The 24,654-nt window shown below is 37.4% G+C and overlaps 1 protein-coding gene across 16 annotated transcripts in view; it reads left to right on the top strand.

Moving 5' to 3' along the window:
* Window positions 1–24,654, top strand: part of CCDC18 (coiled-coil domain containing 18) — a 113,891-nt gene that overhangs the window by 52,190 nt on the left and 37,047 nt on the right. For 13 of the 16 annotated variants that reach the window (XM_015452483.4, XM_005542703.5, XM_065518575.2 and 10 more), the window contains 6 exons: window positions 1,469–1,636; window positions 5,295–5,437; window positions 7,321–7,484; window positions 7,695–7,908; window positions 14,120–14,219; window positions 14,777–14,893. In XM_015452483.4, coding sequence (XP_015307969.2) covers window positions 1,469–1,636; window positions 5,295–5,437; window positions 7,321–7,484; window positions 7,695–7,908; window positions 14,120–14,219; window positions 14,777–14,893 — 906 coding nt within the window. The remainder of the gene's footprint in view (window positions 1–1,468; window positions 1,637–5,294; window positions 5,438–7,320; window positions 7,485–7,694; window positions 7,909–14,119; window positions 14,220–14,776; window positions 14,894–24,654) is intronic. The other 3 variants (XM_074001441.1, XM_045367151.3, XM_045367132.3) reach the window with 2 other exon arrangements.

The following is a 24,654-nucleotide window of genomic DNA, read 5'->3' as shown; positions in this document are numbered from 1 at the left end:
TATTTTCATGCAGACAGAATTAAACAAAACAGATTTGCAGGAAAAGGGATTATAGTAACAGGATTAGAGATCAATTAGTTGCCTATGATATCCAGGGTTACTTCCAGTTTACAACATCATCATATAATGAAGAAATCTGAAATCTAGGAGCTTCTCATAATGAGCAAAGAATATTCGGCCCTGAAGGCCTTAATGTTCACCTGCTGGATAGTTAGAAAAAAGAAGCAAGTCATGATTCTCTTCCACAATTTACTATAAGGAGTTTAAAATTCCTTTTGGGATGATATTTACTGGAAAGATTCTTTGCTTTAAAGGAATGGTTTTATTTTCCTTCATTTAAAAAATTTATTACATAAGCAACAACAAGAAAACTTAAAGAACATTTACCTACAGCCCATTCTCCAATACTTCAGTTTTCATTTTTCTATTTGCATATATATTTTTCAAAATTATATTAATGAAATGTGATTTTTTAACTTTATAAATTTTTATGTGTTAGCTGTCTTTTTAATTATTTGAAATGGTTGTGTCATTTTTAATCACATTGACAATCATCACTTATTCTTCCCTTCACTTTGGTAAAAGATGAAGAATATTGTAAAATATATTTTAAATTATGTTTCATTGTTGATAGTATTTTAAAAATAATTTCTGCTGGCATATTTTTAGAATTTTTATTACTAGGACAAAGGGCATTTATTTTTCTTCTTAATAGATGCTCTTGGATAAAAGTATCTTAAAGCAGTTTTGGAGACCATCTATTCAAGTCCTAAATATTTAGAGTAATTAGTCAAATTTCTTAGTTGTTATTGTCATTCCTTTATGTGTTTTTTTGTAACATAAATATTCAGCAGTGTTTTGCTGGGATATTATTGTATAAACAACAGCAATAATAGCAACAGTAACAATAAATAGCACCAAACATTATATAGAGCTTTTATGGCTATAGTTTATTATTAGTAAGGGTGAAAGAATCAGGTGAAGTGCAGATAAAACCATGGCTCTCCTTCTGGGAGAGGTCAAACAGAACATGCTCCTTTTTATAGCAGTGAAATGTGGCAACATCTGTTTCTGCCTAGGGAAGCCTATTTATGACTCAAAGTTCAGGGTTTTTATTGGAGGGTTGTCACACGGGAACGATGACCAGCCTACAAGTATCAAAAATTCCAGAATTCTAAAGGAAGGCATGTTTCAGTGCCCCAGCCAGGCAAAACAACCTCATCACTTAGGAACATTTTTAAAGCCACATTTCCAGACACTAACCAAGAGCAATCCTATAAACAGGCCCTTCCAATACATCTCCCCATCAGAAAAATGAAGACTGCCCTTCCAGTGACAAACTATAGACATGAATACAATTGTCCCACATGACAGGTGGATGGTTATCTAATAAGGAGGACAACTTTGATGTTTTATTGCCTTTTATTTGAAATACTGCATTGTATTGAGATATATATATATTTGCCAGGTATATTGTTTACAGAAAGAGCTAAAAATAAAAAATCACAGTCTTCAAGAGACTTCTGAGCAAAACATTATTCTACAGCATACTCTTCAGCAACAGCAGCAAATGTTACAACAAGAGACAATTAGAAATGGAGAGCTGGAAGATACTCAAACTAAACTTGAAAAACAGGTATATATTATTAGCCCAAGATTGTTTCATTTGTATGAAATAGAAATTTTTAAAATCATGAATACATTTTTGGTTAGTTTTTTAAACTGCTGTTTGGCCAGATGCTGTGGTTCATGCCCATAATTCCAGCACTTTGGGAGGCTGAGGCAGGCGGATCACCTGGGGTCAGGAGTTCGAGACCAGCCTGGCCAACATGGCCCAACCTCGTCTCTACTAAAATTACAAAACTTAGCCAGGCGTTGTGGCACATGCCTGTAACCCCAGCTACTCAGGAGGCTGAGACACAAGAATCACTTGAACCCAAGAGGCAGAGGTTGCGGTGAGCTGCGATTGTGCCACTGCACTCCACCCTGGGAGACAGTGAGACTCTGCCTCAAAAAAAAAAAATTGCTGTTTAACCTCAAAGATTTTGCATTATAAGAAATACTCAATACTGATATTGTAAAATAAATTTCTATTCCTATGTAATCTGACCTCCATCTCTTATACTATGATTATATGTTTGCCATTCCATACAATTTATAATTCATGTTTCTTTATTCAATCTGTCTTCGTGTACCTAATCTGAATGCCTATAATTTTTCCTTTTTGGATCAGGACATAGTGTGTGATATTCCTTAAAGAAATGGCAAAGCAGTGCACTAAAAGAAAAATCCCAAGGGAAAATACCCCTGAAAGTTCTAAAATTAAAAATTATTACTTGAATGTAAGAATTCTGGAGAATTTTATACTAGAATCTAATCTTTTTCCTTTAATTCATTACTGAATTTATCTGAATTCTTTAGATATTTTACATTTTTGTTTTTTCTTTCAAAAGAAATCAAATTTACAGTAATGTATAAATTAGAAAATGATTGTCCCCTGTAATCTTACTGTATTTTCCTTTTTTTTTTTTTGTCATTTTTTTTGGTCTTTTATCTACTTGTTCTGAAGTCATCCTCAGCCTGTCCAGTGGAACTAAAGAATCTTCCTCTCACTACATTTAAACACATCAGGCAGGTATTCTGTTTTTTTTTTTTTGAGACAGTTTTACTCTTGTCACCCAGGCTGGAGTGCCATGGCGCAATCTCGGCTTACTGCAAACTCCGCCTCCCGGGTTCAGGGGATTCTCCCGCCTCAGTGACCTGAGTAGCTGGGATTACAGGCATGCGCCACCACACCCGGCTAATTTTGTGTTTTTAGTAAAGACAGGGTTTCTCCATGTTGGTCAGACTCGTCTCAAACTCCCAGCTCAGGTGATCTACCAGCTTGGGCCTCCCAAAGTGCTGGGATTACAGGTGTGAGCCACTGCTCCCGGCCTCTGTATTTTTTTTTAAGACACATCTTCCTGTGACTCTCCATCCCTTTTGTTAAAATTTAGACCTACTGCTTGCTATGCCTACTATACAGCTTCATCCTGAAGCATTTCTTCTTCTCATCTATGTTTGATTCCCTCTACCTACATCCTTTGTCATTGACTCTGGTTCTTGCAGGATTGATTATGATTCTTGTTCCTAAGTCACTTCCATAATGGTTGTATGGTTTTCTTCTGTTTTTTGTTTTTGTTTTTTTGTTACTAGTTCATTTGTTTCTTTTCTTTTCTTTTTTTCTTTTTTTGAGACGGAGTCTCGCTCTGTCACCAGGCTGGAGTGCAGTGGCATGATCTTGGCTCACTGCAGCCTCTGCCTCCCAGGTTCAAGCAATTCTCCTGCCTCAGCCTCCCGAATATCTGGGACTGTAGGCTCGCACCACCACGCCCAGCTAATTTTTGTTTTTTAAGTAGAGGCGGGGTTTCACCATGTTGGCCAGGATGGTCTCGATGTCTTGATCTTGTGATTCACCTGCCTCAGCCTCCCAAAGTGCTGGGATTACAGGCGTGAGCCACTGTGCCCAGCCTCATTTGTATTTTTTATTCGGTGATTTTATTTCTTTGTGATCTTGTTTTAAAAGATTTTGTGTTCTCATTAGCTTCATTGAGGTCTACAGAAGTTTATGTCTAAAAATTTCTTCAGTATTTGGAGTAAATTTTTGACTAGGTGTTCCTTTTCTGCCTTTCATCCATATTACACTATGCATAGGTTCCATTTTGCATCTTTAGATTTCTTTATTTAATTAAGAATTGAGTGGGTGGATTTTCTTTGGTTCCTTTCCCTTTTTACCTGGGTACTGTTTTAATTTTCTTCTTGGAACTTGAGGTGGAGGGGTGGATATTAATGGGGTTTTCTTGTTTTGTTTTGTTTGAGACAGGGTCTTACTTTGTCATCCAGGCTGGAGTGCAGTGACATGATCACGGCACAGTGCAGCCTCAATTTCCCTGGGCTCAGGTGATTTTCCCACTTCTGCCTTCCGAGTCCTACCACCATGCCCAGCTAATTTTGTGTGTGTGTGTGTGTGTGTGTGTGGTTTTTCTTTTCTTTTTTTTTTTTGTTTTGGTAGAGACAGAGTATCACCATGTTGCCTAGGCTGGTCTCGAACTCTTGGGCTTAAGTAATCCACCTTCCTTGGCCTCCCAAAGTGCTGGGATTGGAGGCCTGAACCACCACACCTGGCAAGATATTAATGGTTTATAATCTATATTTAGTTCTTCAGTGAGAGATTTTAGAAGAACAGGGGGGATATTCAGGTCAGAATTGAGAGGTTAACTTTGAGACCACAGTCATATAAATATTCATGAAGGCATCGAGTGACTGAAATTACCTAGGGAGAGAATATAGAATGAGAAGCAAGAAGATTGACTTGGACAGATCCCTGAGGGATGTGATACATGGAAGCCAAAGTAGGTATTTCATTAAGGAAGGAATGAATGTTGCTGTCATGGGCTGCTGGAATCAATGTCAAGTAAAATGAGGGTTGGGAAATGTCCATTGAAATTAGCAACTTGGAAGTCACTGGTGTTGTAATCCCTATTTCTGTGGAATGGCCTCTGGCTATGGGTTGAAGAATGAATGAGAAGTGAGACAGTGATACAACACACAGAAAACTTTGAGAAGTTGGGCTATACATGGGAGGAAATAAAGGGTGGTAGATAGAGGGAGGTCAAGGTCTGAAGAAAAGCTTTTTACAGTGGGAAAATCTTTAACATGTTTAAATGCTACTATTAAAAAAACCGTAGAGAGATTGAAGATATTGGAAAGAGGAGATAGTAGTATGAAGTTCCTGAAAAAATTAATAGGAATTGAATCCAGAACACCTATGAAGCATTTTGACTTATATAGGAGGAAGAATATCTCCTTTATTATAGTAGAATAGAGGAAAAATGAATAGGAACAAATTCAAGTTAAAATGGGAGCAAATGCAAGTTAGCATTTGAGGTCATGTGGCAATCTAGGAATCTATTGAATGAGCCAATTCGTGAAGAAAAGAAAGGAGCAGTTTGGTAAGAGAAGAAAGGACATTTCAAATGGGGACAATGAAAAGGAGAACATTTGCTATCACTTTGTTCAATTATTATAACACTTTAGTGTTATGATGTGGCCACTTCCCTAAATAGTAATATATGTGTATATGAAGTATCTTTATTATTAGAAAGTAAGCCTTGCTTTGTATATTTTCCAAACATTAGTTCTTGGTCTATATGTTGATTTTTATGATACATCTTGAAACTGATAAGCTAGGTTACATATTTATAAAAGTATTTTTCTTCTGAATTTAAAATGTTTATTGAAAACTGCTTTACAAGGTGTCAAAACTGGAACAAGAACTTCAAAAACAAAGGGAAAGTTCAGCTGAAAAGTTGAGAAAAATGGAGGAGAAATGTGAATCAGCTGCACATGAAGCAGATTTGAAAAGGCAAAAAGTGATTGAGCTTACTAGCACTGCCAGGTAAAATATGAATATGTTTTATTTACCTTCCTACTTCAATATCAGTGGTATCTGAGTTTCAAAATCAGATAATGTTCAGTGGAGCATTTGCTTGAGGAATTAATGTCTCCATAGTCTGTGTTCCTGTTGCATTTTGTTTGTATTTCCTTCATATCTTTCATTATGCCTTTTTCTGTATTATAGTTTAATATTTTTAACCTTCCTACTATATTATAAGTTTCTTAAGACAAGGATCATATCTGGTTTATTTTAGGGTCTTACACAACAATTGGCACAATTCCTTATACCTCATAGGCACTCAGCAACTGTTAATTGTGAATAACATTAAAAGTTGTAGGCAAACTTGTAAATGTACTCACATAGAGGAAACTTTCAGGCGATCCAATTATATAGAGGAAAAGTGACAATATAAAAGTGGTTCTCAGCCTTGAGTGATTATTAAAATCACCTCAAGAGCTTGTAAAAAAAACACTGATGCCTGGGTCCCACCTGTAGATTAAATAAAACCTAAAGATTCTGATTTAATTTTGCTAGGCTGGTCCCAGGCATCAGTATTTAATTGGTCAAGAAAGGAACCCATGAGCTGAAAGCAGTACCCAGCCTCTTCAGATCTACTTTGTTGGGAGAATTGACATAATTTATAATATAATCAGCTCACCCTTCTACCAGCAGGAGTCAAGAGTGAACTTATGCACCGGAACTAAAACCACAAGTCCCCAGGTTCCCTCTCCTCTATTGACAGGGTTCCTTTGTGCTTTTCTAATTATCTGTTTTATATCTACTTCAATATTAGAGCTAATTGGTCAAGCTAAAAATTGTTTACTTGGGATTTTAGAAATGTAAAAATGTCATTAGCATTCATCTAATCTAGTAGTTCTTAAGTTAGTTGGTCTGTGGACATATTTGAGGATCTGGTAAAAAACTTTAGCTTGTCTTCTATACATAGATATACACATGTACATTATACATGTATAATTTTGCATACTGTTTCAGGGGTTTTATAGTTTTCCTTAAGTTTAAAAAACTTAAGGACTTCCAATTAAAAAACTCTCAAATTTGTTGAAGTTTTATTTAGAAGCGAAATGCTCCTACTCGCAAACTCAATTTAGAAATTTCAAAGATTAAACAACAGAAACAGTGTGGACACAAAGGAACATGAACTCTTCCTACCATTGAGGGTAACATTAACAATTGTTTAATTAGTGAATATCACTTTAGAATTACCAACAAAGGGACATAAAACTGGCTCTTAGTATGTTGATTTGTCTGTAGAGGAGCTGCCATATTAGAATAAGCTCAGGACTGACCAAGTTAGTAAACCTGGCACTTTCACTATTAACAGCTAGTCGTATTACATCTCAGACAACTCACCTAGTCTTCAGTTTCCTCCTCTGTAAAGCAGGGAAGTTGCACTGGTCTAGGAATCTCTAGTCCCTTTTAAAGCTAAAAAAAGTATAGAACTAATAATAAAACTGAGTAAAAACAACTGACTTGGCTCTCCAGTGAGTAGTATGGTTTTTATGATGAATAATTTGATTGTTTGACTTATTTATTTTCTTTGTTTGCTAATAACAAAAATTATAGATGAATGAGGTCCTTGGATATTTTCAATACATGCAAAGCTAAAGTTAAATGTAGTTAGAGTGAAAAGAATGCTAGGCTTGTTAAATATTACCAGGTAGTAGTAAAGTTGTATTTAGTGGTATGTAATATGTAAAGGGATAGTTTTTAGTTGGAGAATTTTTAAAAACAGGTGATTTAAAATTCTGACTAGATATTTTGCTGATATTTGTCCTTATATAATTTGCAGGCTTTTTTAAGTTAGAGACAAGTTAGTTGGTTAAGTTTCTAAATTACCTGTTTTATTATTTGTTTTTAATTAGGCAAGTAAAGCTTGAGATGGATCAGTACAAAGAAGAGCTGTCTAAAATGGAAAAGGAAATAATGCACCTCAAACGAGATGGAGAAAATAAAGCAATGCACCTCTCTCAATTAGATATGATCTTAGATCAGACAAAGACAGAGCTAGAAAAGAAAACAAATGCTGGTAAGCAAGTGGTTAGATTAGTTTAGCTGCCTATGTATTTGTATTTAACGAAGTGAAATAGTGTGAGAATTTGAGATGGTGGGGCTGGAAGGGACAATAAGTGGTATTTTGCCTCTCACAGATGAATAAAATGGAATATTCTTAATTATATACAAAGTTTATAATAAATGGTTTATATATAGTTATAACATTATTCTCTCCTCTTAATAGTAAAGGAGTTAGAAAAGTTACAGCACAGTACTGAAACTGAACTAACAGAAGCCTTGCAAAAACGGGAAGCACTTGAGACTGAACTACAAAATGCTCATGGAGAATTAAAAAGTACTTTAAGACAACTCCAGGAATTGAGAGATGTACTACAGAAGGCTCAGTTATCATTAGAGGAAAAATACACTACTATAAAGGATCTCACAGCTGAACTTAGGTGAGTTAAATAAGAAATGATATCGCAATTATAAGTCCTTGGATAATACAATAAAATGTGTTGTTGCATTCTAGATGTCTATATTTCTCAACTGCCTTTGGCTCACTTTGGCTCATCCCAGCCAGCCTATCCCATGCCTTATCTAACTAATTCAGCTGTTGTTGGCCACCAAAACTTTCATCCTCAGTCTTTAGACCATTTTATACTGGCCCTAGTGGTAAAAAATGATTGGGCAAGCATATAGCAGTGGCTAACAGCAGGAGGATATTAATAATGATAATATTGTTCTTTGTATTAAGTCCTTATTTTATGACAGGACTATACCAGGGACTTCACATATGATCTCACTCATTTCCTTACAACACACCTATTAGAAACATATATCACCTTTTTAATAGTTGAGAAGCCTGAGGCCTTGAGAAAAATAAAATGCCCCAAGTCATACCAGTAGTAGAGTCTAGAGAAGGGAGTTAAACACAAGTCTGTCCAACTCTAAAGTCTGGGATCTTAGATTAGCAGTATAACATAAACTGCTATGCCGACACACGTATAGTGAGTAGAGGCGGACAGCCAGATTAGAGCCAAAGTATGGGAAATAGATTCAGAAAAGGAAAAGAGAATTGCAAATTAGGATGTAAAATGTGAAATAAAAGAACAGGATAAAGAGCAACAAGATAACCCAGAAACTTAGATATTGTACCACAGAATTCAGTGTAGGGCCTCCTTCTCTTCTGTATCCACAAACTCATCCTTGGTAAATTTCATGTAGCTTTAAATACTATGCGTCAGACACTTCCAAACCTGTTTCTCCAGTATTGACCTTTTCCTGTAACTCCAGAGTCAATATCCAACTACTGAGTTGTTATCTCCATTTGGATATTTTTAAGAGACATCTCAGACTTGGCCAAAATAGGACTCATATATTTCCTCATAACCCTACCCTTCCCCTAACTCAGTATCATGCAGTTGCTCAAACTACAGATATGTAAGATTTTTCTTGTTCTCTCTTTCTATCCCTTTTTTCATCCAGTGTATTAGCAAGCCATGTCAACTTTATTTCCAAAACATACTCTTTTTTTTTTCAGACAGTCTTGCCCAGGTTGGAGTGCAGTGGCATGATCTCAGCTCACTGCAGCCTCCGCCTCCCATTCAAGAAATTCTCCTGCCTCAGCTAGTAACTGGGATTACAGGCACCTGCCACCACGCTCGGCTAATTTTTGAATTGTTGATAGAGGCAGGGTTTTGCTGTGTTAGCCAGACTGTTCTTGAACTCCTGACCTCAGGTGATCAATCCACCTGGGCCTCCCAAACTGCTGGGATTACAGGCATGAGCCACTGCACCCAGCCCCAAAACATATTATTAAATCCATTGATTTCCTGGCCTCTTTTCTGTTATCCTTAGCACAAAGCATCATCTCTTACCTGGTCTGTTGCTGTGGCTTCCTAACTGGGCTGTCTGCTTACAATCTTGACCCCCTCCCAACAATCCATTTTCCAAAAACAGATTTAAGTTTATTATTTAAAACATAAATTAGGCCAGGCACGGTGGCTCACGCCTGTAATCTCAGCACTTTGGGAGGCCGAGGCAGGCAGATCACAAGGTCAGGAGTTCAAAACCAGCCTGGCCAATATGGTGAAGCCCCGTCTCTACTAAAAATACAAAAATTAGCCAATTGTGGTGGCAGGCGCATGTAGTCTTAGCTACTTAGGAGGCTGAGGCAGGAGAATTGCTTGAACCTGGAGGTGGAGGTTGCAGTGAGCCAAGATTGAGCTAAGATCTACTCTAGCCTGGGTGACAGAGCGAGACTCCATCTCAAAAAAAAAAAAGTAAATTAGATCATATTGCTTAACTACTCAAACCTTCTAATGGCTTTCTAAAACCTTCAGAATAAAATCCAAACTCCTTCGCAGATGAAAATAAAAACTACATTGATATATATCACTTCATACCCACTAAGGATGGTCATTTTTAAAAAACAAAAAATAGAAAAGAACAAGTGTTAGCAAGTGCGGAAAAAAAATGGAACCCTCATTCATTGCTGGTGGGAATCTAAAATGGTGCAGCCACTATAGAAAACACTTTAGCCTTCCTCAGTAAGTTGAATGTAGAGTTACCACATGACCCAGTAATTCTATTCCTAGTTTTGTACTCAAAAGGGTTGAAAACAGGTATCTAAGCAAAAATTGTTTACAAAGTAAGCCAAAAAGTGAAAACAGTCCAAATGTTCATCATCAGATAAATGGATAAACAAAATATAGTGTCTTAGTCCGTTTTCATGCTGCTGATAAAGACATACCCAAGACTGGGCAATTTACAAAAGAAAAGTTTAGTGGACTTACAGTTCCACATGGCTGGGGAGGCCTCACAATCATGGTGGAAGGTGAAAGACACATCTCATATGGTGGCAGACAAGAGAAGAGAGCTTGTGCAGGGAAACTCCCCTTTATAAAACCATCAGATCTTGTGAGACTTATTCACTCTCGTGAGAACAGCATGGGAAAGACCTGCCCCCACGATTCAGTTACCTCCCACTGGGTCTCTCCCACAACACGTGGGAATTCAAGATGAGATTGAGGTGGGGACACAGCCAAACTATATCATTCCGCCTCAGCTCCTCCCAAATCTCATGTCCTCACATTTCAAAACAAATCATGCCTTTCCAACAGTCTCTCAAAGTGTTGATTCATTTGAGCATTAACTCAAAAGTCCAAAGTCTCATCTGAGACAAGGCAAATCCCTTCTGCCTATGAGCCTGTAAAATCAAAAGCAAGTTACTTTCTTCCTAGATACAGTTGGGGCACAGACGTTGGGTAAATACACCCATTCCAAATGGTAGAAATTGGCCAAAACAAAGGGGCTACAGGCCCCATGCTAGTCCGAAATTCAGCAGGGCAGTCACATCTTAAAGCTCCAAAATGATCTCTTTTGACTCCATGTCTCACATCCAGGTCACACTGATGCAAGAGGTAGGTTCCCGTGGTCTTGGGCAGCTCCACCCCTGTAGCTTTGTAGGCTACAGCCTTTCTCCTGGCTGCTTTCATGGACTGGCATTGAGTGTCTGTGGCCTTTCCAGGCGCACAGTGCAAGTTGTCAGTGCATCTGTTATTCTGGGGTTCTGGAGGATGGTGGCCCTCCCTCTTCTCACAGCTCCACCAGGCAGCGCCCCAGTGGGGGACTCTGTATGGGGGTGCCCACCCTACATTTCCCTTCTGCACTTCCCTAGCAGAGGCTCTCCATGAGGGCCCTGCCTCAGCAGCAAACTTCTGCCTGGACAACCAGGCCTTTCCATACATCCTCTGAAATCTAGGTAGAGGTTCCCAAACCTCAGTTCATGACTTCTGTGTTCTCACAGGTTCAACATTGGGTAGAAGCTGCCAAGGCATGGGGCTCACACCCTCTGAAGCCACGGCCCGTGCTCCGTGTTGGCCTTTTTCAGCCACAGCTAGGGTGGCTGAGATGCAGGGCACCAAGTCCCTAGGCTGCACACAGCATGGTGACCCTGGATCCCACCCATGAAACCGTTGTTTCCTCCTAGGCCTCCAGGCCTGTGATGGGAGAGGCTGCTGCAAAGACCTCTGACATGCCCTGGAGACATTTTCCCCATTGTCTTGGGGATTAACATTCGTCTCCTTGTTACTTATGCAAATTTCTGTAGCCAGCTTGAATTTCTCCTCAGAAAATGGGATTTTCTTTTCTATCACACTCAGGTGACCTCTTGGGTGCTTTGTTGCTTAGATATTTCTTCCACCAGATACCCTAAATCATCTCTCTGAAGTTCAATATTCCACAAATCTCTAGGGCAGGGGCAAAATGCCACCAGTCTCTTTGCTAAAACTTGAGTCACCTTTGCTCCAGTTCTCAACAAGTTCCTTATTTCTCTCCAAGACTACCTCATTCTGGACTTCATTGTCCATATTGCTATCAGCATTTTGGTCAAAACCATTGAACAAGTTTCTGGGAAGTTCCAAACTTTCCCACATTTTCCTGTATTATTCTGAGCCCACCAAATTGTTCCAACCCTTACCTGTTACCCAGTTCCAAAGTCACTTCCATATCTATAGTAGTGCCCCACTTTACTGGTACCAATTTACTGTATTAGTGAGTTTTCACGCTGCTGAAAAAGACATACCTGAGACTGGGTGATTAACAAAAGAAAGAGGTTTAATGGAATCACAGTTCTACGTGGCTGGGGAGGCCTCACAATCATGGTGGAAGTGAAAGGCACATCTCACATGGTAGCAGACAAGAGAACTTGTGCAAGGAACCTCCTATTTTTAAAACCATCAGATCTTATGAGACTTATTCACTGTCATGAGAATAACACGAGAAAGACCTGCCCCCTGATTCAGTTACCTCCCACTGGGTCTCTCCTAAACATGTGGAATTCAAGATGAGATTTGGTGGGAACACAGCCAAACCATATCATATAGTGTATCCATACAAAGAATATTATTCAGTTATAAAAAGGAATAAAATACTGATACATGGTACAAAGTGCATGAACTTTGAAAACATTATGCTAAGTGAAAGGAGCCAGACACATGATGCATAATTCCATTTATATGAAATATTGAGAATTGGCAAATTCATAGGGAAAGAAAGATTAGTGATTGCCAGGGACTAGGGGAAGGGAGAATGGAAAATAAATGCTAATGAGTATGAAGTTCTTTGTGGGGGACCAATGGAAAAATACTGGACATAGATAGTGGTGATGGTTACATAACATTATGAATATACTTAATGCTTCTGAACTGTGCACTTTAAAATGGTTAAAATGGTAACTTTTATGTTACATGAATTTTACCACAGTTAAAAAAATCCAAGTTCCTTATCTTGGAGTACAAAGCCCTATGTGGTCTGGTTCCTGTCTACTTCTCTGGCCTCATTTCATACAACTCTCCTTGCTCCTGACATTTTTCTCATACTTTACACTTACCAAGTTTGCTTCTACCATGGAATCTTGGCCATAGCTGTTTCTTTTTACTGGGATAACAGTTATATGGTCAGCTTCTTGTTGTCTTTCACATTACTTCAGAGAGAAGCCTTCTCTGACTACTCACTCTAAAGTAGCCACCCAGTCACTACTTCATCACACAATTAATGCTCTAATATAGCACTTAATATTATATTTTTCTTACTTAGGTATTTATAGTCTGTCTTTTCTCCTGGACCTATTAGAGTGTAAACTCAGATCAGAAACATTTATCTTTTTTACTATTAAATCCACAGCACTTAGAACCCTGGCATATAGGAAACATCCAGTAAATATTTGCAAAATCAATAAGTAAATGAAAACATGAAACATGTAAACAGTGAAATATTAAGTTCTAGCTAACAGATGAATCGTGGGAGCTCCACTATTTGCATAGATAGAAATTAGAGTTTTCTTTAATTTCATACTGTTTTTAGAATATTAGTTTTAGCCTTGTGTTATACCTCTTAAGATTTTTAGAAGAATATTAAAAACAACTCATTAAAGAAGTTCAAAATTTTCTTTTAAAAATTAGTATCCTTATCAGTACTGTTTCATGTTTCAGACTGGAAAATCATATGAAGATTTTCAAGATCAACATTTTCAGCCTTTGTCTTATCAGAACTTAGAGTTTCAAATTATTCTCTGATCACAGGCTTTACTTTGGTAAAAGCCTTAAAATTGTGTCAGTATTAAGCATTTTATAATATAAGGCCATACATAAATTAGGGTTTAAGAGGGCTTAGAATTTGTAATACGTTAATATTAGATTTAAGTGTTTTTTTATATGTAAGGCATCATTTTGAGTAACATCCTCATGAGAAATACTATGGTTAAATGCCTCATTCAATTGTAATAAAGTCACAGCTGTTATATGTAAAAGACTTTGAAACACTCGCTTGATCTGTGTATGAAAAAATGTGGATATGTATTTTTAAAAATTCTTATCGTTCAATCTTGGAGTCCTGGGAGTGCTTTAACAATTAGCTTAAATTATCTGTAATACCACAATGTGAGTTAACTTTTACCCTTTTAGAATACCCTTTATTAAATTAATTGTATTGATGTCAATCTTTTTCTTTATCTATTATTCCTTTAATTTGACCCTTTCAATCTGACTTGATTGCATATATTATTTTGCTTTTAATTTATAGAAGAGGTAACCTGGTTGACCTAACTTTTTAAAATTATAATATTCCTACTATCTGTTTTGATCTTTTTCCTTTGATACATTGTAGAGAATGCAAGATGGAGATTGAAGACAAAAAGCAGGAGCTCCTTGAAATGGATCAGGCACTTAAGGAGAGAAATTGGGAACTAAAGCAAAGAGCAGCTCAGGTTGATTTTTCTTGATTATATTTTAGTGAAGTTTTCTGTTATGACACAGTCCACAGGATTTGAGAGGTCATCAATTTTTGGTAAAATGGGCATTTTTATAGCATATAGCATAGAGATATGTAATCTCTATCTTGATATTTTTCTAGCAAGTAGATTTTGAAAATGAAGATTTGCTTAGTATCTGAACCTTTTGATCTCTTATATTACCCTATATCAGAAGCAGCTAAGTGTTGGAGGAACAAAAATATTTGGAAGGCATTATTTAGCACTTTTTATCCAGCATAAAATGAAGTCTGAATTATTTGTCATTTATGAACACAACTATATTTTATTGTTTCTATAATGTATATGGATTGAATGTCAGTGTGTATTGTTAAAAAAAATGTATATGAGGCTCATGAACCAGTATTAGTAAACAATGATTATTTTTCCCATTTAAAAATAATTTGAAATGAGTTTATACTTGTTATACTTGCAATAAACAATTACAAAGCCTATTCTAAGCATATAAGTTTTTGTATCAGAACAAAATTGAACAATTTAAGGTTATTTTTTAGGTTACACATTTGGATATGACTATTCGCGAACACAGAGGAGAAATGGAACAAAAAATAATTAAATTAGAAGGTACCCTGGAGAAATCAGAATTGGAACTTAAAGAATGTAACAAACAGGTAAATTATTTTAAAATTACATATTTTAAATTATTTTTTTAAAAATTTAAACTGTAACTGAAAACACCCCTTCACATAGTGGGTGTTTTTGTTTGTTTGTTTGTTTGTTTGTTTTGAGGCGGAGTCTCGCTCTGTAGCCCAGGCTGGAGTGCAGTGCATCTGATCATACCTCACTGCAGCCTTGAGTTCCTGGGCTCAAACAATCCTCTTGCCTTGGTCTCCCCAAAGCTTTGGGATTACAGGCGTGAGCTACCACACTCTGTGGATCTTTCACTTCTTGATTAAATTTCTTTCTAGATACTTTAATTTTTTGTAGCTGCTTTAAATAGGATTGCCTTCTTGATTTCTTTTTCAGATTGATTGCTTTTAGTGTACAGAAATGCTACTGATTTTTGTATGTTAATTTTGTGTCTTTCAACTTGACTGAATTTATCAGTTCTTTTTTTGTTTTTGTTTCTGTTTTGAGACAAGATCTCACTCTGTCATCTGGGCTGGAGGGCAGTGTCGTGATCATAGCTCACTGCCGCCTCAACATCCCAAGCTCAAGTGATCCCTCCACCTCAGTCTCCAAAGTAGCTGGGACTACAGGTGTGCACCACCATGCTTGGCTAATTTTTTAATTTTTTGTAGAAATGGGGTTTTGCCATGTTGCCTAGGTAGGTCTCAAACTCCTGGGCTCAAGCGATTTGCCCCCCTCGCTTCCCAAAGTGCTGGGATTACAGGCATGAGACACCATGCCAGCCCTGTTTATCAGTTCTAATAGTTTTTTGGGGGAGTTTTCAGGTTTTTCCAAATATAAGATTATATCCTCTGCAAACAAGGATAATTTAACCTCTCTCTTTCCAATTTGGATGCCCTTTCTTTCTCTTGTCTAGTTGCTCTAGTCAGGACTCCCAGTATTATACTGAATAATAGTGGTGAAAGTGGGCATACTTGTCTTGTTCTATATTTTAGTGGAAAGACTTTCAGTTTTTCCCTAGTCCTATGATATTAACTATGGGTTTGTTGTAAATGATCTTTACTGTGTTATTTTCCTTTTTTTTCTTTCTTTCTTTTTTTTTTTTTTTTTTTAAGACGGAGTCTTGCTCTGTCACCCAGGCTGGAGTGCAGTGGCTTGATCTCAGCTCACTGCAACCTCCGCCTCCTGGGTTCAAGCAGTTCTCTGCCTCAGCCTCCCCAGTAGCTGGGATTACAGGTGCCCACCACCACGCTCGGCTAATCTTTGTATTTGTAGTAGAGATGGGGTTTCACCATCTTGGCCAGGCTGGTCTTGAACTCCTGACCTCATGATTTAACACGCCCTGGCCTCCCAAAGTGCTGGGATTACAGGCGTGAGCCACTGTGCCCAGCCTGCTATTTTCCTTCTATACCCAATTTGTTGAGAGCTTTTATCATGAAAATATGTTGAATTTTATCTGATGCTTTTCAATAATGTTTTTAATTTTAATATGAAATTATTATATGGTTTTTGTCCTTGATTCTGTTGATATAATATATCATGTTTAATGATTTGTGTATGTTGAACCGTCTTGGCATTCCTGGGATGAATTCCACTTGGTTATGGTGAACGATCTTTTAAAAATGTTTTTGAATTCAGTTTGATGGTATTTTGTTGTGGATTCTGCATCTGTGTTCATCAGCGATATTGGCCTGTTGTTTTCTGTTTCTGTTATGTCCTTGTCTGGTTTTGGTATCAGCGTAATGCTGGCCTTGTAGAATGAGTTTAGAAGTGGGCCAGGCACGGTGCGTGCCTGTAATCCCAGCACTTTGGGAGGTCAAGGTGGGCAGATTGCCTGAGCTCAGTTCAAGACCAGCCTAGACAACCTGGTGAGACCCCATCTCTACAGAAAATACAAAAATTAGCCAAGTGTGATGGCATGTGCCTGTAGTCCCAGCTACTCAAGAGGCTGAAGTGGAAGGATTGCTTGAGCCTGGGAAGTAGAGTCTGCATTGAGCCATGAGTGCTCAACTGTACCCCAGCCTGGGCGACAGAGTGAAAACCTGTCTCAAAAAAAAAAAAAAGTGTTCCCTCTTTCAGTTTTTTGAAATAGTTTGAGTAGAATTGGTTAGTTTTTCTTTAAATGTTTGGTAGAATTCAGCAGTGAATCTATCAGGTCCTGGGCTTTTCTTTGATGGGTGACTTTTTATTACTGCTTTTATCTCATTGCTTATTATTGTTCTATTCAAGTTTTCTGTTTCTTCATGGTTCAGTCTCAGTAGCTTGTGTGGGCCCAGGAATTTATCCATTTCTTCTAGGTTTTCCAATTTGTTGGTGTGTAGTTGTTCATAATAGTCTGTAGTGATCCTTTGTATTTCTGTGGTATGAGTTGTAATGTTTCCTTTTTCATCTCATTTTATTTATTTGGATTCTTTCTCTTCTTAGTCATCTAAAGGTGTTCATTAATTTTGTTTATCTTTTCAAGAAATCAACTCTTTGTTTCATTTATCCTCTGTATTGTTTTGTAGTCTCAATTTCATTTATTTTTGCTCTGATCTTTATTATTGCTTTCCTCCTAATAATATTGGGTTTGGCTGTTGCTATTCCAGTGTGGAAAAGGCAGTTCAAGACCAACTTGAACTTACCTTTTGTAGAGACAGGCTACGTTGCCCCTGTGTTGCTCAGGCTCACATTCTTATCAGCACATGGAATTATCCAGAATACATAAATGTATTATGTATTATCCAAAATATATAATATGTTAGGCCACAAAATAAGTCTCATCAAAATTTTAAAGGTAGAAATCCTATCGAATATATTCTCAATGCAATTCTAAAAGCATCATTTTCAGTAATATGTCCAATAATATTTTCAATAATGCTCTTAATTTTAATATGCACCTTTAGGTGCATTGTTTGTTTGAAATTTTTGTATTTTTTTTTATGTAAGCAGTTATTGCTATAAACTTTCCTCTTTGTACTGCATTCACAGTAGCCCATAGGTTTGGTATATCCATTTTTATTTGTTTCAAGACACTAACATTTTTTTTTAAATTTCTTCACTCACCCTTTGTTCATTCAGGAGCATGTTGTTTACATTTTATGTGTTTGTATAATTTCTGAAGTTCTTCTTCTTACTGATTTCTATTTTTATTCCATAGTGGTTAGATAATATACTTGATAGGATTTCTACCTTTTAAAATTTGATGAGACTTATTTTGTGGCCTAACCTATTTATGTATTCTGGGTAATATTCCATGTGCAGATAAGAATGTGAGCCTGGGCAACATAGTGGGACCCTGTCTCTACAAAAAGTGAAAAAAATTAGCTAGATACGATGATGTGCACTTGTAGTCCCAGCTACTTGGGACTACAGGAGGCTGAGGCTGCGGTGAGCTATGATTGTGCCACTGCACTCCAGCCTGGGCAACCCTGTCACAAAAAAAAGAAAAGAAAAGAGAGAAAAGAAAGAATATGTATTCAGCAACAGTGGAAGAAATATTCTGTAAATGTCAGTTACAAAATGCCTCTTTGGCCTAGTTTGTAGTTGAACTCTGATGTTTCTTTGTTGATTTTTTCAATCTGGACAATCTGTCCATTACTGAGAGTGGGGTATTGAAGTCCCTGTCTATTGTTTTATTGCAACCACCTATTTGTCCCTTTAGATCTATTAATGTTTGCTTTATATACTCGGGAGCTTTATATGCCTGGGTGCATAGATATTTATATTTATTTATTTATTTATTTATTTTTTTTGAGATGGAGTCTCGCTGTGTGGCCCAGGCTGGAGTGCAGTGGCCCGATCTCAGCGCCCGGCCGATATTTATAATTTTTATATCCTCTTGCTAACGTGACACATTTATTATTTTATACTGGCCTTGTCTCTTTTTACTGTCTTTGATCTGTGGTCTGTTTTGTCTAAGTATAGCTATTTCTGCTCTTTTTTGATTTCCATTTAAATGGAATATCTTTTTACATTCTTTTACTTTCAGTCTATGTGTGTCTTATGAATTTCTTTTAGGAAGCATATAGTTGGATTTCTTTTTTAATCTATTCACCCACTCTATGTGTTTTAAATGGAAATTTAGTCCAGTTACATTCAATGTTATTATTGATAGGTAAGGATCTGTGCCTTTCTGTTACTTGTTTTTTAGTTGTTTTGCAACTCCTCCCTTTCTTTCCCATTTACTGTCTTTCATTGTGGTTAAATGATTTTTTTCTGGTAGTATGATTAATTGGTTGCTGTTTATTTTTAGTGTATCTCTCACAGGTTTTTGCTTTGTGGTGAGACTTATATAAAACATCCTATTGTTATAACAAGTTATCAAAAACTGGTATCAACTTAACTGATAGTAGCAAAAACAACAAAAAAATTAAAAACCTGTGTAATTTAATCTCCTTCTCCTTCACATTTTGAATTTTTGGTGTTCCAATTAAATTTTTATATTGTCTATCTCTGAATAAATTGTTGTAATTATTTTTAATAATTTTGCCTTTTAGTCTTCTTACTAAAGATATAAGTGGTTTACACACCATGATTTCAGTGTTGGTATAACAGTCACATTAGTGGCTGTTTTTCTTAAGTTTGAAGTATTCCCTTTAGCATTTCTTGTAGGACAGGTCTAGTAGTGATAAATTTCCTCAGCTTTTGTTTAGGAAAGTGTCTCTTCTTCATTTCTGAAGGATAACTCTGCTTGGCACAGTATTCATGATTGGCAGGGTTTTTTTTGTTCAACACTGAGTATGTCATCTTACTCCCTCCTGGTCTGTAAGATTTCTGCCGAGGAGTCTGCTACCAGGCATATTGGATCTTCCTTATATATTATTTGCTTCTTTTCTCTCACTGCTTTCAGGATCCTGTCTTTGTCTTTGATCTTTGAGAGTTTCATTATAATATGTCTTAGGGTGTTATTATTTGGGTTGAATCTGATTAGCGATCTTTGACCTCTTTATACCTGCATATTTATACCTTTCCTCAGGTTTGGAAATTTTTCTGTTGTTTCCTTATAAAAACTTTCTACCCCTTTGTCTTTCTCAGTTCCCTCTTTAACTCCAATAATTCAAATATTTGCTTTTTTGATGTTGTCCCAAAGATCCCATAAGCTTTGTTTATTCCTTTTTATTCCATTTTTCCTCCTCTCACTGTCTAGTCTGTCTGTCTATCTATCTATCTATCTTTATCTATCTGTCTAATTAACTAACATGGGGTCTCTGTTACCCAGAGGTGGAGTGCAGTGGCACAATCATAGCTCAGTGTCGCGTTTACCACCTGGGCTCAAAGAATCCTCCCACTTCCTCCTTGTGAGTAGCTAAGATTACAGGTGCATGCAACCACACCTGGCTAATTAAAAAAAATATTTTTTGGGGGGATGGAGTTTCACTATGTGACTCAGTCTGGTCTCAAACTCCTGGGCTCAAGTGATCCTCTCAGCCTACTGAGTACCTGGGATTACAGGTGTGAGCCACCATCCTCAGCTCGGATTATATACTTTTTTTTTTTTTAATTATACTTTAAGTTCTAGGGTACATGTGCATAACGTGCAGGTTTGTTACATATGTATACTTGTGCCATGTTGGTGTGCTGCACCCATCAACTTGTCAGCACCCATCAACTCATCATTTACATCAGGTATAACTCCCAATGCAATCCCTCTCCCCTCCCCCCTCCCCATAATAGGCCCTAGTATGTGATGTTCCCCTTCCCAAGTCCAAGTGATCTCATTGTTCAGTTCCCACCTATGAGTGAGAACATGCAGTGTTTGGTTTTCTGTTCTTGCAATAGCTTGCTGAGAATGATGGTTTCCAGCTGCATCCATGTCCCTACAAAGGACACAAACTCATCCTTTTTTATGGCTGCATAGTATTCCATGGTGTATATGTGCCACATTTTCTTTTTTTTCTTTTTTTTTTTTTTTAAATTTATTATTATTATACTTTAAGTTGTAGGGTACATGTGCATAACGTGCAGGTTTGTTACATATGTATACTTGTGCCATGTTGGTGTGCTGCACCCATCAACTCATCATTTACATCAGGTATAACTCCCAATGCAATCCCTCCCCCCTCCCCCCTCCCCATGATAGGCCCCTGTGTGTGATGTTCCCCTTCCTGAGTCCAAGTGATCTTATTGTTCAGTTCCCACCTATGAGTGAGAACATGCGGTGTTTGGTTTTCTGTTCTTGTGATAGTTTGCTAAGAATGATGGTTTCCAGCTGCATCCATGGCCCTACAAAGGACGCAAACTCATCCTTTTTGATGGCTGCATAGTATTCCATGGTGTATATGTGCCACATTTTCTTAATCCAATCTGTCACTGATGGACATTTGGGTTGATTCCAAGTCTTTGCTATTGTGAATAGTGCTGCAATAAACATACGTGTGCATGTGTCTTTATAGAAGCATAATTTATAATCCTTTGGGTATATACCCAGTAATGGGATGGCTGGGTCATATGGTACATCTAGTTCTAGATCCTTGAGGAATCGCCATACTGTTTTCCATAATGGTTGAACTAGTTTACAATCCCACCAACAGTGTAAAAGTGTTCCTATTTCTCCACATCCTCTCCAGCACCTGTTGTTTCCTGACTTTTTAATGATCGCCATTCTAACTGGTGTGAGATGGTATCTCATTGTGGTTTTGATTTGCATTTCTCTGATGGCCACTGATGATGAGCATTTTTTCATGTGTCTGTTGGCTGTATGAATGTCTTCTTTTGAGAAATGTCTGTTCATATCCCTTGCCAACTTTTTGATGGGGTTGTTTGTTTTTTTCTTGTAAATTTGTTTGAGTTCTTTGTAGGTTCTGGATATTAGCCCTTTGTCAGATGAGTAGATTGCAAAAATTTTCTCCCATTCTGTAGGTTGCCTGTTCACTCTGATGGTAGTTTCTTTTGCTGTGCAGAAGCTCTTTAATTTAATGAGATCCCATTTGTCAATTTTGGCTTTTGCTGCCGTTGCTTTTGGTGTTTTAGACATGAAGTCTTTGCCCATGCCTATGTCCTGAATGGTACTACCTAGGTTTTCCTCTAGGATTTTTATGGTATTAGGTCTAACATTTAAGTCTCTAATCCATCTTGAATTAATTTTCGTATAAGGAGTAAGGAAAGGATCCAGTTTCAGCTTTCTACTTATGGCTAGCCAATTTTCCCAGCACCATTTATTAAATAGGGAATCCTTTCCCCATTTCTTGTTTCTCTCAGGTTTGTCAAAGATCAGATGGCTGTAGATGTGTGGTATTATTTCTGAGGACTCTGTTCTGTTCCATTGGTCTATATCTCTGTTTTGGTACCAGTACCATGCTGTTTTGGTTACTGTAGCCTTGTAGTATAGTTTGAAGTCAGGTAGCGTGATGCCTCCAGCTTTGTTCTTTTGACTTAGGATTGTCTTGGAGATGCGGGCTCTTTTTTGGTTCCATATGAACTTTAAAGCAGTTTTTTCCAATTCTGTGAAGAAACTCATTGGTAGCTTGATGGGGATGGCATTGAATCTATAAATTGCCTTGGGCAGTATGGCCATTTTCACGATATTGATTCTTCCTATCCATGAGCATGGTATGTTCTTCCATTTGTTTGTGTCCTCTTTTATTTCACTGAGCAGTGGTTTGTAGTTCTCCTTGAAGAGGTCCTTTACATCCCTTGTAAGTTGGATTCCTAGGTATTTTATTGTCTTTGAAGCAATTGTGAATGGAAGTTCATTCCTGATTTGGCTCTCTGTTTGTCTGTTACTGGTGTATAAGAATGCTTGTGATTTTTGCACATTAATTTTGTATCCTGAGACTTTGCTGAAGTTGCTTATCAGCTTAAGGAGATTTTGGGCTGAGACCATGGGGTTTTCTAAATATACAATCATGTCATCTGCAAACAGGGACAGTTTGACTTCTTCTTTTCCTAACTGAATACCCTTGATTTCTTTCTCTTGCCTGATTGCCCTAGCCAGAACTTCCAACACTATGTTGAATAGGAGTGGTGAGAGAGGGCATCCCTGTCTTGTGCCAGTTTTCAAAGGGAATTTTTCCAGTTTTTGCCCATTCAGTATGATATTGGCTGTGGGTTTGTCATAAATAGCTGTTATTATTTTGAGGTACGTTCCATCAATACCAAATTTATTGAGCGTTTTTAGCATGAAGGGCTGTTGAATTTTGTCAAAAGCCTTTTCTGCATCTATTGAGATAATCATGTGGTTCTTGTCTTTGGTTCTGTTTATATGCTGGATTATGTTTATTGATTTGCGAATGTTGAACCAGCCTTGCATCCCAGGGATGAAGCCCACTTGATCATGGTGGATAAGCTTTTTGATGTGTTGCTGAATCCGGTTTGCCAGTATTTTATTGAGGATTTTTGCATCGATGTTCATCAGGGATATTGGTCTAAAATTCTCTTTTTTTGTTGTGTCTCTGCCAGGCTTTGGTATCAGGATGATGTTGGCCTCATAAAATGAGTTAGGGAGGATTCCCTCTTTTTCTGTTGATTGGAATAGTTTCAGAAGGAATGGTACCAACTCCTCCTTGTACCTCTGGTAGAATTCAGCTGTGAATCCATCTGGTCCTGGACTTTTTTTGGTTGGTAGGCTATTAATTATTGCCTCAATTTCAAAGCCTGCTATTGGTCTATTCAGGGATTCAACTTCTTCCTGGTTTAGTCTTGGAAGAGTGTAAGTGTCCAGGAAATTATCCATTTCTTCTAGATTTTCCAGTTTATTTGCATAGAGGTGTTTATAGTATTCTCTGATGGTAGTTTGTATTTCTGTGGGGTCGGTGGTGATATCCCCTTTATCATTTTTAATTGCGTCGATTTGATTCTTCTCTCTTTTCTTCTTTATTAGTCTTGCTAGTGGTCTGTCAATTTTGTTGATCTTTTCAAAAAACCAACTCCTGGATTCATTGATTTTTTGGAGAGTTTTTTGTGTCTCTATCTCCTTCAGTTCTGCTCTGATCTTAGTTATTTCTTGCCTTCTGCTAGCTTTTGAATGTGTTTGCTCTTGCTTCTCTAGTTCTTTTAATTGTGATGTTAGAGTGTCAATTTTAGATCTTTCCTGCTTTCTCTTGTGGGCATTTAGTGCTATAAATTTCCCTCTACACACTGCTTTAAATGTGTCCCAGAGATTCTGGTATGTTGTATCTTTGTTCTCATTGGTTTCAAAGAACATCTTTATTTCTGCCTTCATTTCGTGATGTACCCAGTAGTCATTCAGGAGCAGGTTGTTCAGTCATGTAGTTGAGCGGTTTTGATTGAGTTTCTTAGTCCTGAGTTCTAGTTTGATTGCACTGTGGTCTGAGAGACAGTTTGTTATAATTTCTGTTCTTGTACATTTGCTGAGGAGTGCTTTACTTCCAATTACGTGGTCGATTTTGGAGTAAGTACGATGTGGTGCTGAGAAGAATGTATATTCTGTTGATTTGGGGTGGAGAGTTCTATAGATGTCTATTAGGTCTGCTTGCTGCAGAGATGAGTTCAATTCCTGGATATCCTTGTTAAGTTTCTGTCTCGTTGATCTGTCTAATGTTGACAGTGGAGTGTTGAAGTCTCCCATTATTATTGTATGGGAGTCTAAGTCTCTTTGTAAGTCTCTAAGGACTTGCTTGATGAATCTGGGTGCTCCTGTATTGGGTGCATATATATTTAGGATAGTTAGCTCTTCCTGTTGAATTGATCCCTTTACCATTATGTAATGGCCTTCTTTGTCTCTTTTGATCTTTGATGTGTTAAAGTCTGTTTTATCAGAGACTAGTATTGCAACCCCCGCTTTTTTTTGTTCTCCATTTGCTTGGTAAATCTTCCTCCATCCCTTTATTTTGACCCTATGTATGTCTCTGCGTGTGAGATG

The sequence above is a fragment of the Macaca fascicularis genome, chromosome 1 (genome assembly GCF_037993035.2).
Source record: "Macaca fascicularis isolate 582-1 chromosome 1, T2T-MFA8v1.1".
NCBI lineage: Eukaryota > Metazoa > Chordata > Mammalia > Primates > Cercopithecidae > Macaca > Macaca fascicularis.
This window is presented reverse-complemented; position numbering and strand designations above follow the sequence as displayed.